The sequence below is a fragment of the Cryptomeria japonica genome, chromosome 7, assembly GCF_030272615.1.
Source record: "Cryptomeria japonica chromosome 7, Sugi_1.0, whole genome shotgun sequence".
NCBI lineage: Eukaryota > Viridiplantae > Streptophyta > Pinopsida > Cupressales > Cupressaceae > Cryptomeria > Cryptomeria japonica.
In genome coordinates, this window is record NC_081411.1 from 542547743 (window position 1) to 542561640 (window position 13898).

General features: G+C 35.8%; 1 protein-coding gene across 2 annotated transcripts in view; it reads right to left on the reverse strand.

Moving 5' to 3' along the window:
- The window catches only part of LOC131031148 (elongator complex protein 5), a 107185-nt gene that overhangs the window by 81666 nt on the left and 11621 nt on the right, over window positions 1–13898 (reverse strand). For both annotated transcript variants that reach the window (XM_057962188.2, XM_057962187.2), the window contains 2 exons: window positions 10869–11056; window positions 10622–10671 (listed from right to left, as the gene is read on the reverse strand). In XM_057962188.2, the coding sequence (XP_057818171.1) occupies window positions 10622–10671; window positions 10869–11056 (238 nt within the window). The remainder of the gene's footprint in view (window positions 1–10621; window positions 10672–10868; window positions 11057–13898) is intronic.

A 13898-nucleotide genomic window follows, 5' to 3' on the forward strand; every position in this document is an offset into this window, starting at 1 on the left:
GCTTGCCGCTAGAACCAATATTGTAACGATTTCGGATTATATTTGCATGCATTGTAAGTTGTGCAACTTGCCAACAAACATATTAATGTGATATTATTCTATCCCTTTCATCATATGCTCTCACCCTGCCCACATTAGGGTCTTGGTGATTGTGAAATTGCAAAAAAAAATAATTAAAAAATGATTCAGGCCATTACAATGGTATTAGCACAGTGATCTTGTCAATTTGTAGGGAACCTAACTTTGATGTAAATTACATCACATGCATACCAATATGAAAGATTGAAAAATGAAGACATTTCGAGAATCTATGTCAGAAATGTTACAAACTTTGCCAAATATGAATAAGGAATGAATCGTTTCATCATTGCCTCCTATCCCAAGTACCCATACCAAAAAAGAAATATATCTCATGACGTGCTTGCACATTTAATATTTTTGTAACCAAGCTTGAAACCAAGGTCTTCCATTTTTCCTTGGGTTCTATTACATCTACTAGTAAAGTTGGAGCCCTGTGAGCTAGAGAAGGATCTAAGAAAACATACTTGTAATTCATAGATGTTGGAGTTGATAGTGAATGCCACATCTCCCAAGAACCACTTGCAACCAAAACGCCTATCACATCTAGAGAGAAAAAGTATTGATTGTGCACTATGCAACCTTGAGAAAAGGTTTGATCCAAAAAAGCAACATGATGGAGCTTATGTATTTAATAAACAATTGGATTGAATGGATGATTACAATAATCAACAATCAATACTTATAAAAGCAAAAAAAAAAAAAAACTAGAGATGAAACCCTAGGTGAGGATTAAGTTAGATCATTACGAGTGTCCTCATCCTATGCTATGAGATATGCGACCTAAATATAGAGAAGCACTTCAAAGTTTAACTAAAGTGAATAAAGTAAAAGAGGACCTAATTAATTAGGTGTTATGTCTATTTTACTTTAACACCCCCCTTAAGTTGTACTTAAGGAGAAGCTAAAACCCTAATGATGACTGAAGGATGGACGCATGAATGGGTACCACTGCTAAAAGATATTCATATACAAACAAATGAATCTCTCATAACCAGAGAAAAAGAGAAAACCTCATGGGAAAAACTCCTCCAAAAGAGCAAAAAATAAAATAAATGCACTAGTGAAGAAAGGAAAGGAGGAGGACTTAATATGACCTCCCAAGGATTGCTTCTATCACATAAGTACAATGAATGTGCCCCCAGTAAGAGAGAGAACACAAGACTATGAATAACCCCATAAAGAAGTAGCTCTTATATTAAGGATGAAATCCTAAATACAGAACATGATCCATTGCTTGCAAACAACATTTCTCCCCTTAGAAACAAATTCATTGGTGATTGGAGAAACCATTCCCATAAGCTAGAGGAATAGAGAATCCAAATCCAAAAGATGTGTGCCTCTAAAATCTGCTCAAATATGATGGAATAAGATGATGTCAATCTAGAATCTTGTGAAGATTGATGTAGAACAAGCTCCAAAGATAATGATGACGATAGGCTAAAAACGATGATGTGGCTATTAGGAAAGAGAAGATGAATGTCCTCAATATAACTCTCCAAATCTGCACTATGAGAATCCACAAACAAGGATGATATGTTTGCAAAATAAAAATCTCAAATAGCTATGTTTGGAAGACGATGAATGTCCGGCTGCACTCAATCAATAAGGGCCATGGATGTGGCAGTACTAATCTGATTAGAAACAACAAAAGATGGAAATTGGATCTTGATATCAGTAGGAAGAAAGAGACAAGCCTTTGATCCATCAAAACATGCAAGACTTATGATATACTCAAGCTCCTCTAAAGTATCATCATTCAAGGGCATGATATCTGCATCATTGAAGGGAATGAGACAAGCTGCAATAGGATCATCTAGCTAGTCCAGCATGTGTAGAGACAATTAACGTCTGATACAGAAAACATAGTGTCATAATCAACACTAGAACAAATTGCTCCTACAAAATGATCAGTGATATTACCCCATGTTGATCTACTCCTTTGTCTATCTAGTTCAAGTATTAGTAAATAAAGATAGGGCAAAAAATTAAGCCACCTAAATACATCAGGATGCCATTTTGTCAAAACTCAAAATTATCCTTTTCCAAAATTACCATACAAAGATTAATATAAAAAACTCATGATAACTCCTCAAATGATGAAATTAGAGACCAATAACCTCAATGCATGTAAAGTAGATCAAATGAAGTCATTTCATGCAAACAAAATATCCAGGTGCCAAGATGTCCAAGTAATTAATCAGAATGTGAAATAACGACAAACTAAATAAAATATACTTGGGGCATATTTTGGAAAAAAGTGCATGGATAGATCTAAAGAGCTCTATACATTTCCAGCACCACAAGAATCGTGAAAATTGAAGATGCAAGCAAAAAGCTCATGAGCTTGAAAGAAGGAAATAATGATAACTTCAACTAGTGATAAACTATAGCAATAGCAAACTCTAATGATGAGACCTGCATCACTAGAAAGTACCTGGAACCATCTTTTTGAGGATATCTTGTTTGCAAAAAACCAATTCTATTTGCTCAAGTTATGGCAAAAAGAAAAAAACCCTTTTGAAATGAGAAGAGGGGACTAGTGATTGGCTGGTGACAATATGGTTGTGATTGGGTGATTGAAGGGCGGAGCTGCTTGGTTTGGTGGCAACTTAGCGAAGAAATGACATAAATAGAGGGTTAGCGATGGCCCAGCGGAGTGGAAGTGACTGATTGACAAAGAAACAATGATGAAATCAATGACACTGGGTATTTTTGTCTCCAATGAGTATTGGGAATATTCCCAGCAACCATCGACAAAACAGGACTGTCAAGAAACTTTAATGATGTTGGTAAATTTCAAAATATGTCAAAAATCAATGATGTCACCTCTCCTGCATGCTTGAACATGTAGTACGCACCTAGAAAATTCGTGCACCGACAACAAAAATGTTTGTTGTAAAATTTAAAAGCTTGCTACTACATATTAAAATCTGCCAGATTTATTTTTCATTGAATTGATTGTTGATTTTCAGACCTCTTGTTTTAACAATGGCTACTTGTAAGGCCGTCCATATGGAATTCATAAACTATATGGAAATTTATGCCAAAAAAATTGACCTTTTTTTTCAACTGCTCAGATTTAAACATTTAGACAAACATTTTTTAGGTTTTTGGCAGTTAGACTTAACAATGATGCCTATTTTGCTCCAGGATAAGCAAATTTTCCCTCAAGGCTTGATCTCTAAAAAACATAGGAAATCACATATTTGGTGCTCTAATATCATGTTGGAGTAGGCAGAGAACCCCATAGCTCCCATGAATCACCTACAAACAAAACACCTATCACATCTAGAGAGAAAAAGAAATGATTGTGTGCTATGCAACCTTGAGAAAAGATTTGATCCAGAAAAGCAATATGATGGAGCCTCTATATTTGAAGTAACACTTGAATTAAACGAATAATTACAATGTACAATAATGAATGTTTATAAAAGCAAAAAGCAAACCCTAGGTGAGGATTAAGTTAGATCATGACAAGTGTCCTCATCCTATGCTATGAGACAACATGACCTAAGAACTCCTAAGCATGTGATTGTGTGTCCTTGTATGTGATTGTATAAGACTCACTACCTCCTATATATACCCTATTTATGCCTAGTAATCACCTTGGTTGGCCTAAATACTTACATATGACTCCTAGGATGACCTAAATACCTCTATATGATTATAATAATAATTATAAAACTTATTTAAAAGTTAAATTAGCCACAAGCTGACTACGCAGAATACAATACACGCTATAGGGTTAGGGACATAACACATGATATTGAGGTTAGCTACATATAACAAACAATTAAACTTTAGACTCCAGTCAAGGTTTTTGTTGTGACATTTTCACACATTGCCCCATTGAAAATGGGGACCCCCGCTTTTTGCTTTGTCGCATAGTTGTTTTAGCCTAGTCATCCAGCTTGGCAATAGTTCGAGTCTTTAGCCTTTGCTTATGAAAAAGGATTTGGTTTTGCTAGTCCAAGGTGGAGTGAATCTTAGGAGTCTCAAGCAGTCTAGCATCAATCAGATCTTCCGAGAGGCTAGTTTAGAGATCACTCAACTTTATTACTCAAGTGTTAGATAAGAGTTGTGATCTTCATGAGAGGTGATTCGCAATGCAACCCATAGGTTAAGTCATGAGATAAGTTTTATGAATGATGAGCAACCCTCAAGCAAGGAGAGCGCTTAAAGGACAGGATGAGGAAGAAAGAATCGATCAAAGTGGATGAACAATGAATGTCAAAAAATTGCGAGTGTGGATGAAAATGAATTTTTCCTCGAAGCCAAGGAATCCAGGACTTGGAAGTCTTGAGGTCGAGTAAGAGCTACGTTATCATTTTTATCCGTCAAGCTAGGTGAGAGCTAAAATGGGCGAATCTATCCATGAATTCATGATCAAATGTAAAGATACAAGACTTGAGAGAGCTATTTGCCTTGAGTGCTCAAATTCCTTGACCTCAAGGAATTTGTTGGAGATGCCCATTTTTGCCCTAAGTCCTTGTTTGTTTGATTCTTTTAGGGTTTTAAGTTTCTACATATCGATAAACCCCCTAAAATCCTTAAACCCTAAACCTTGGAGATTTGTTTGTGAGCGCTCTCTTTGTCTTGTTTTAATTCATCGTTGACCTCTTATCCCGAGTTCCTGGTCATCTAAGTTGTCAATTATGTCCCTTAAGTCGTTGCGACCAACCCCTCGTGTTAGGATTGTCAATCTCTTTCTTGGCCTTTATATATTTTCCTCGTGCAGCTTTGTACATGTGTAGGGTCAGGATCCTCACGCTGTTGCGAATTTATCTTCATCATGTATCATGGTCTAACTCTGCAAGGGTGATGGTCAGCAAGTCAGACGAATGATTGGACTTGTGCATCTTTGTTTCCATGAACGGTTTAGATCATCGCGCACCTACGCGATTAAGTCAGCATGCACGGTAGACCTAACTCCATAGCCCCGCAAAGCTAATGTGATAGGATGGCCCACAACCTTGCCACTTCATCTAAACTAGGCCAATCAGAATGTGCCATGTACTAAAAGCAAAAGTAGTGAGCCAATGGACCCCGCGTACAGTATAGCTAAGCCATGATTTTAAAGGATATCCTCATGTCACATCCCATTCAACTAGCCTAACTCAATCATTAAATAATTGCATTAATTGCTTAATATCAAGCAATTAGGAAAGACAATTTGATTGAGTATGATACTACTTAAAGGATAAAATAAGGACGATTATGACGATAATGAATACTTATGTGTTCTATTTTTATAAGCGTGATAGGAACGAACAACATTCTTTCAAGTTGGAGAGGGAGAGTGTAATCATGGAAAAAGGTTCTAGCTGGTGGAGGTAAACTGTTGTGATGGAATCTATGCACCCACACACTTAAAGTCATATAGGTAGGTTGCATGTATGAATAAAATTAAGAACTTTGAGTTTGAATATTAAATATTTATATTAATATATAAATGGCGCCTATATACAATTGTATAAGAAAACAACTTCTTTATATAAATCTAGGCTAATTAATAATCGAGAGAGCTCATACCAGTATTGGTTCATGAGCCAAACTTTGCACAAGAAGGTGCTACTCGGTTGTTATGTAGTAGTATTCTGATATTCCATCAAATAGGCCCGAACTAATGGGAATCACCATGAGAGTGCAAATCACTTTTTTTTTTTGCTTATTTTTATTTATTGTTGAATAAATAACATTAAATTTTAATATTAATACTACTATAATAAAGAGATGATTAATATTAAAATTTATTATTACCTTTACATATTGGTATTGTAAATATGATTACTTTATTTAGAAGTAAGAAAGAAAGAAAATATTAATAATCTAAAGTCATTGTGCATAACAACTTTTCAGTGAAGTATTTATATTAAAATCACAAGGGATAAAATTTCAGAAGAGTTAAAACTCTAGTTATTTCTCCTCCACGTGCCTTGCTGATGCTTTCTCAATTTGAATGCTTGTCTTCGTGGATACATGCTGGAAGGGTTGAGGGAAAATTGTTTTACACCTGCCAGATGCATTTGTTTAAAGGTGGAGGAAAAGAAGAATTTTGGTCTGTGCTGGGGGTTGCAGTTGGAGGTACAGGCCTGAGGAAGAAAAAGAGGCCATATTCCCTTACCCTCCTTGTCTATTCTTGGCTTATAAATGTATGAACCATTGGATACTTCCAAAATGGCAATCCTACTTGGCCTTCCAACATTTCTGTCATAGAAGAAACTCATGTGCATAGCAGGTATTGCAGCTCCCCAATGGGTTTGCATAATTTCATTCTTCTCAGATCTCTTCATGGCAAAATAGGAGAATTGGTTTGATTGTTACATAAATCACTAGACAATGTGAGTAGTACCTCTGGAAGTTGGGGTGCCAATTCAAGATTAGGGGTGCCTCCTTGTGTCAGTGACATTGTCTAGCTTCCAGTAGCTTGCAAAACAATTGAATATTGGAAAGATTGTGGAAATAGGTATAACACATGCCAAATGCATCTACATGTGAGTTCTAAGTCTTTTTCTACAAATTATATTGTGCACTTCCTACAATCTATGAATTCATGTGAGTAATGCTTTGAGTGATTTTGTCAAATAGTTTCAACGCCTGGTCTATGCTTCCACATTTGCTTGGCAGTTAAAATTCATTTATTCATATCCTCCAATCACTACATATTCTTAGGGGCATTCTGTCAGACAGTATTGATCTGGTTGTGTAGAGATTCCAATAGAAAAAATTATCGAAACCATGGCAGTTGACTTAATCCAAAATTCTGCACAAAATGTGTCTTGCAGTCAACAATATCCATGAACAAAAAAAGAGCAGAGCTTGAAAAAAGAAGAATAAGAGAATCACAACAAAATAGATTAAAAGAAATATAAATAAATTGAAACAAAGCAACATGTCTACAACTGCTGCTTCAATCTATCCAAAATAAACAAAAGTAGATCAGAAAAAATATTGGGATTTTAGAGGTATTAGCTGATTCTTGAGCTTTTTCAGCCTCTTAATGAAAATATTGGATGCATGTTAAAATTTGTTTTCAGGCATATGGTGAGCAATGTTTCTAGTGCCTGAAAGATGTTTTTTCCAATGTGAGATAGCTTATGGGTGAAAGCTATGATAAAATATTTATGATAAAGCTTAAAAAAAGAGACCAAAAAGTGTGGCAATCTATTAAGAGCATAAAGGTGAGGAGTTTTATTAAACACTGCAGTAGCTGTTGCACTTTCCATGTATGTTAATTGCTTGATATTGGGGTTGTATGCAAAGCACCAATGGAAACTGTGAACTGTGAACATGGATCATGAACTGTTTGACAATATAGCTCATGAAATATTGATCCAGAGGTAAAGCATATGAGTCATTTGACCAAGTTGCTTGAGGAAAATTGCTAATAGCAGCAGCTTTAAAATAGAGCATGGACATATTATGTGAACTACTTATTAGAATGATTGTTAAAAACTAAATTCTACAACTTGTGTAAATATTATTCCAGTATATTACAGGAGTAATGATAAGTTTAATACAAACTTTACAAACACCTTGTTGAATTAGCACAACTCATATAGTAATAGGTTCAATAAATAGGCCAATGGATTGGATTGATTTTATAAGATAAGGTGATGAGATTTTGGATCCATGGTTGCAAGTGGAACCTGATTAATTAGCTTGAAGATATTAAGGTTCTCCTTTTATCCATTCGCTGTTATGGGAAGAAAAGATAAAACTGCTCATAAGTGGTTGAGGTTATTAAGAAAATGTTTCTGGGTTTTATTCCTTGTTTCCCCTTTCCGAAACATATTAAAGTTTTAAATTTGGTTAAAAGAAGTAAAAGTTATGACCATTTGAACACTGCCCTTTTAGCTGCAATTTGCAAGTTGGTAACTAATAGTGATTTATAGATTGCAATCACACGAGTTTAAGTGATAAGTTATTATCATCTAAAGGTATGATTAGAAATGAGTCAAAATTATTAATGATTACAATCCTTTGGTGGTTATCTTGCATGTATATCGAGTAATAACCTACTAACAATTGGATAATAAGGGGAAGAAGACCCTCTATTTCCTATATCATCTAAAATTGAATGGATATTGCTTGTTGGCTTAACTTTCTTGGAAAATAAAGAGAAGAAATTAATACCCTTGAACATACTTGAGTTAAATTAAGGAGTTGAATGTTGGATACAGGCTTGCCTTCTGAATATTATTTTATCCATTAAGTAGAATGTCAAAGATATCATAATGAGATGCTTGTGATGTTTTTCCTTGTAAGGATATAAAAACATTGACTACTTCCATAAGTGTATTGCTTGAGTTGATTAACTCACTTCCATAACATGTCATAAATGGATGGCATCCCTAGGAATCCATTGCATGAGCATGTTGATATGCTAGCTTGTTAGCAATTTACATAGATAGTTAGATTCCATCATGCATGTTGGCCACAACATTCTAGATCCTTGTGATGGGTCGGGCTTCTCCATTGGAGTAGCACGGGTAAGCTTGATGCTTCGTGGTAGGGTGGATATCACCTTGATGATGCTCTCTCTCTGCTTCAGGCTACAGGAAAGGAACTAGTTGAGGGTTGTAATGCAAGTGATAATATGTCATTTGTCTTGTTTCTTGCTAATTGAGATAAGCGACTCTTACTTGATTGCATATTTTTTTGTCATTTCTACTACTATAGCTGGAATTTTTATGAAAGAGCACAACTGATATAATTAGTTTTGAACTTTTGGTTGTATTTTCTTAGTGGACTTATGTTAATAGTGCTGCTTGTAGATTTATTATCTATGTTGGACAAAAAAAAATTTGTCTGTTTGTTCTTATTTCCAGTCAACATTATGTCCAGTTTATTTCTTAATTTCCATATCTTAGTAAGTGATTGAGGAGTTGTTATACCTCATCTCAGGTAATCAACAGTGCAGACTGTTTGCGCACTTGCACAACTAATGAAATTTGCTCAGAGGAGCTAACTCCACAAGGCCGCAACAAGGAAAAATAGTGGAACTTATGAAATAGTAATCTAATTGGTGATCAACGGACACAATCTGCACACTATTGCACGGCTAGTCAAAGGTGCTCATTGGAACTAAGCCCGTTGTAGCGCTTGACTGGGCCCATGTGATGACGTGTTATGATTTCATTCGCTGCCGACTGAAAAGGGTTTTTAGCTGTTAAGAGCTCAAACATTCAAAATTGATAATTAACGGCTAGTTCGTGCCAACACAGAGAATATGTGCCTGCATTTACTTGATCAAATTGCACCATTATGAGCTGATTTCATGTATAAATCGATTTTTCATAATCCCTACATGCTCATTTATGCTTTTACAATTGCTCTATGCTTTCTTTGCAATTCAAATTTGAAAAATCAGGGTTTATTTTTGTGCTTTGTGAAAGCCATTTCTGCGAACCTGAAGCTTCAATTTCTGCACTCTGCCATCTTGCTCATAGGTTCTTAGCCCTCCCATACTAAAATTGAGCTCTCCAAAATGCTCCTAGGGTAAAATTGATAGTGAATTCTAAAGCCCTAGTGGATTATTTCTTGCTCTCTTAAACCCTAGCCTCAAATTTACAATGGCTGAATCCTCTACTATTCAAGCAAAGAAGAAATTCACTAAGGAAGTTATTCTTCAACTTCCTGGATCATCTGATACTCAGAAGAGAGTGAAGGCTGGTAGCAGGCCAGAGGCTTTTTTAATTGATTTAAATGCAGGGTGTAGAGACCCTATCATTGAACCCTGGGGGTTCCATCTGTGGAGAAGATGCTACAACAAGAAGAAAGATGATATTCCAGTCAGTAATATATGGAATCTAATATTGGGAAGGTTATTTGTTCCTAACGCATTTGTGAACATTAACCTTATGAGGGCCATTGCAGGAAGATATAGAGAAGGGACAAGAGAGATAGATGAACTGGCTAGGGAATTCAAATCCCATGAGAGGCTCTATAGAAGCAGAATAAGCCTAAGCATTTGAGTAGGGATGAAAAGGCCATGACTCCTAGGAATCAACCTCCATATAGTATTGATTTGTTTGCTAGATATTTTAAGTACAAATATTATGCTCTGCATCAGGTGTTTGGTATGGATGTTGAGACCTTTATCCCAAATCGGATGATTGTTTAATATTGTTGTATCTTGATGATCAAGCATGACAGACCAATATCAACAAAATTTTGCTGTAAAATTAATTAGTTCCACCATCAAGTCATCAAACTTGTTTCTAAGGTTCTCAAACATTAAATTTCTAAGAGTAGGTCTTTTCTGAATTTTTAAGTGATTTTTTTGTGATTAATACTGAAGTTGAAAAGAATCGAGTAGATATACGCATTAAACAAACCTCCAATTCTCATATTTATAGTCAATAATGACAAGACAGGAACAGAAGAAGATATGCAATACAGAGATCAAAATAAATATTTGTCTTTGCCTTTTTTTGAGACATGGCATTTTTTCAGAAAAAAAACTGATTATCAGAAACCAAATAAATAAGCATACAAAGAACTAGAGTTGTGACCAGGAAAGGAAACAAGAAACTACCAAATCAATGGCAACAGAAAAACGAGCTTTGCACTGATTCCCAATTAATCCTGCAGTCAAAAGAACCTAAATCAAGGATAAAGCAGTAGTAAACAGTGAATATAATGTATCTAACATATGCATCTCTCAGTAGATAATATTCACCCTTAAATAACCTCTCCATCTTAGGCTGCAAGTTTGAATGCTTTCTAGTCAAAGCAGTTCAAGGAAAAAAAGACTGTTCTAAAGAGACTTGACAATGCTGTACCTCCACCTGATGATATGATAGCAGACATCAAGCCATCCACATTTCCTACATCCCTATAAACAGTAAAGCCTGCATGTGTTACTTGTTCCTGCTGTATCTCAGAGGTCTCTGAATTATGAGGTTTTAAATTATCAAGAACCTTTTTCTTCCATCCAAGTGGATCAGTGAAACAGTCTAATACCTGAAACCTTTGTCACCAGCAGAGAACAGTAAGTGCTATATTATTGACAAAACATTGATGCAAATATCAGTAACTAAATCTTCAAGAAGCAATCAAGTTAATGCTATTTCTAGCAGGCAAGAAGTGAAGTAAGAACCTTTAACAGACATCTATAGCAGTTTATGTAAACAAATCCAATCTCAAAACAAAATTCATAAACGATTTCTGAATTTTCAATCCCAAATATGATTTTTAAATGAACTTCCGACCTGTTGTGATGTTTTCACACATCGTCGCATCGCAAATGGGTACCCCCTACTTTTTAGGTCCTCTTGGTCTTTTGGTCTTTTGGTTTTGGTTCTTTGGGTCTTTTCGCGGCAATCTCCTCGGTCTCTAAAGTTTGCAAATGTTTTGGGGTGAATTTGATCAAGTATGCAAGTCGTTTGAGGGAATTGGCTAAGTAAGAAATTTTTCTCTCTCCAGAGCTCAGAACAAGACAAAATTCCTTAAGCACGAAAAAATGGTCAGTGGTCAGGAAAACCTTCCTTCAGGATGAAGTATGAACTAGAATGCAGAAAATTTCCTTTAGGACAAAAAATTCTCTCTTCAAGAATTTTCTCTCTCCAAGAATTCCAAATGTGCAGGATTCCTACAGGAGCGAATAAATCTGTCAAATTTTTTCCAAGGCAAGAAAATCTTCCAAAATGTCTTTTGTGAGCCCAAAATGGAAAGATTCTTGTAAAGGATGAGTTGGCAACATGCAAAGAGAATATTTCGTATTAATGAAGCACAACCAAGAAAATTATAAATGACGGCGGGGTACATTTGCATGGCGAGAATCTATCAAGTACATGAAGACATAGTGGCGCATTCATTGCTGGAATATTTGACCAAGGTTGTTGAGACATGGACCAGCTAGGACTCGAACCTAGGACCTTCCATAAGCTGTTGGAGTGCTCTACCACTGAGCTACTGGCCCCTCTTGGACCAGTCCATCGTCAGTCCGGGTGTGGCTTATTCCCAACACCAACACCCCCCCTTAAGCCACACCTCTCGTGTGCTTGGGGCTCCTAGCTTGGACCTGGCTCTGATACCATGTTGAGACATGGACCAGCTAGGACTCGAACCTACGACCTTCCATACGTTGCTGGAGTGCTCTACCACTGAGCTACTAGCTGTAAAAGTATTGCAATTTCCAATTTAATGGACAAGTTATATGCAGGATGGTGTATTTTCGTTTTGATATTATGATTATGACACTAATATTGTTATATTTCTTTTACTGCAGGTAAGGAGAATAAACATGTATCGATTTCAATGTCATCTCCTTTAATTTGGATGATGTATAAATAGTAAGATAGCCCCGATCAAGTGGCACCTTGATCGGACATGTCTTTTAGACATGTCCGACCAAGATGTCACTTGGTCATGACTCTTACAACCATCAACCGATCCATAATGATAACTAATCGGTGCTATAAACATACCCGATAATGAATCGGTATCATAGTTAATGGTAACAGATCTATAAGCATACCCGATAATGAATCGGTATCATTGTTAATGGTAACAGATCTATAAGCATACCCGATAATGAATCGGTATCAAAGCAAATGATAATGGATCAATATAAACACACCGATAATGAATCAGTTAAAGTAAACAATAACAATAACTGTTAGCATTATATGCTATCGAGTTAATACCCCGATAGTATATTAATGCCGATTCATATATGAATCGACATTAATATGCTATCGGGTTAATAGCCCGATAGCATTTAGATTGACGCTTAACATAGTTAAGTAGGTCGTCAATCTAATCCATCATCATCCAATATCAATATCATAATTATGATCAATGTTATAGTCTGATAAACATAAAGCATGAATGAGTAAACTAATAACAGAATAGAGGAGATTAATGAGTTAGGAGAGTCTTATCTTGCAAAAGCTACTAATGCATTAACACTAGCCCCTCTTGGACCAGTCCATCGTCGGTCCGGGTGTGGCTTATTTCCAACACCAACAAAGGTGGCGGCTAATTCATGCATGGCAGCTGTCATATTTAATGCAGTGGTGGAGCATCTTTTGCATGTAACCGATTTTGGAAGTGACGGTGCATTCAATGCACATTGGGCGAATTTGAAAGAAATGGTGCATTTAATGCATAGTGAACGCCATTTTTGGCAGGAATGTAATTAATTGATAATGGGCATAGTGGGTCATTTAATGTTTATTCCCACCTTGTTGCTGTTGATGATAGAATAGCTACAGTCAGAATCTATTAGGACCGACAGAGACAAAGTAATTGTCTAATTGGCCTATCGGCCTTAGACAATTACGTATACCAGCTATTAATGAAAACCAATATTAAATGCCTAATTTATTAAACAATATTAAAATCGATATTAGTTAATGTCTATATATATAATCAATATGAAAAACATTAGCAAACGACTGCTGTCAATATGTATAATCGACAATCGATATCTATATTACATTATCGATTTTTATTATCACCATATTGTCTAATTAACAGTGATGTGTGTTATTGCATATAACTGATTATGTTTAAAATTGGTTTAGTTATAAATACCAATTACATTAATGTGTTGGTTTGCCTCCAAAGGTATCATGTCCCTATGTGTAGAGTCACGACCTCGGGTATCCTATATCATACAATGCAATTCCTTTGGGAGGAATATATATAGGATACGATAAGGCGGAGATATAATAAGCAGACAGCGATATATACATGATACGATAAGGTGGAGATATAATCAGCAGCTAGCAATAAATACACTGTTCGTATAGAGAACTATAAGCAATAAAAGGTGGATACATATACAGCAGTCTTTGACATATACA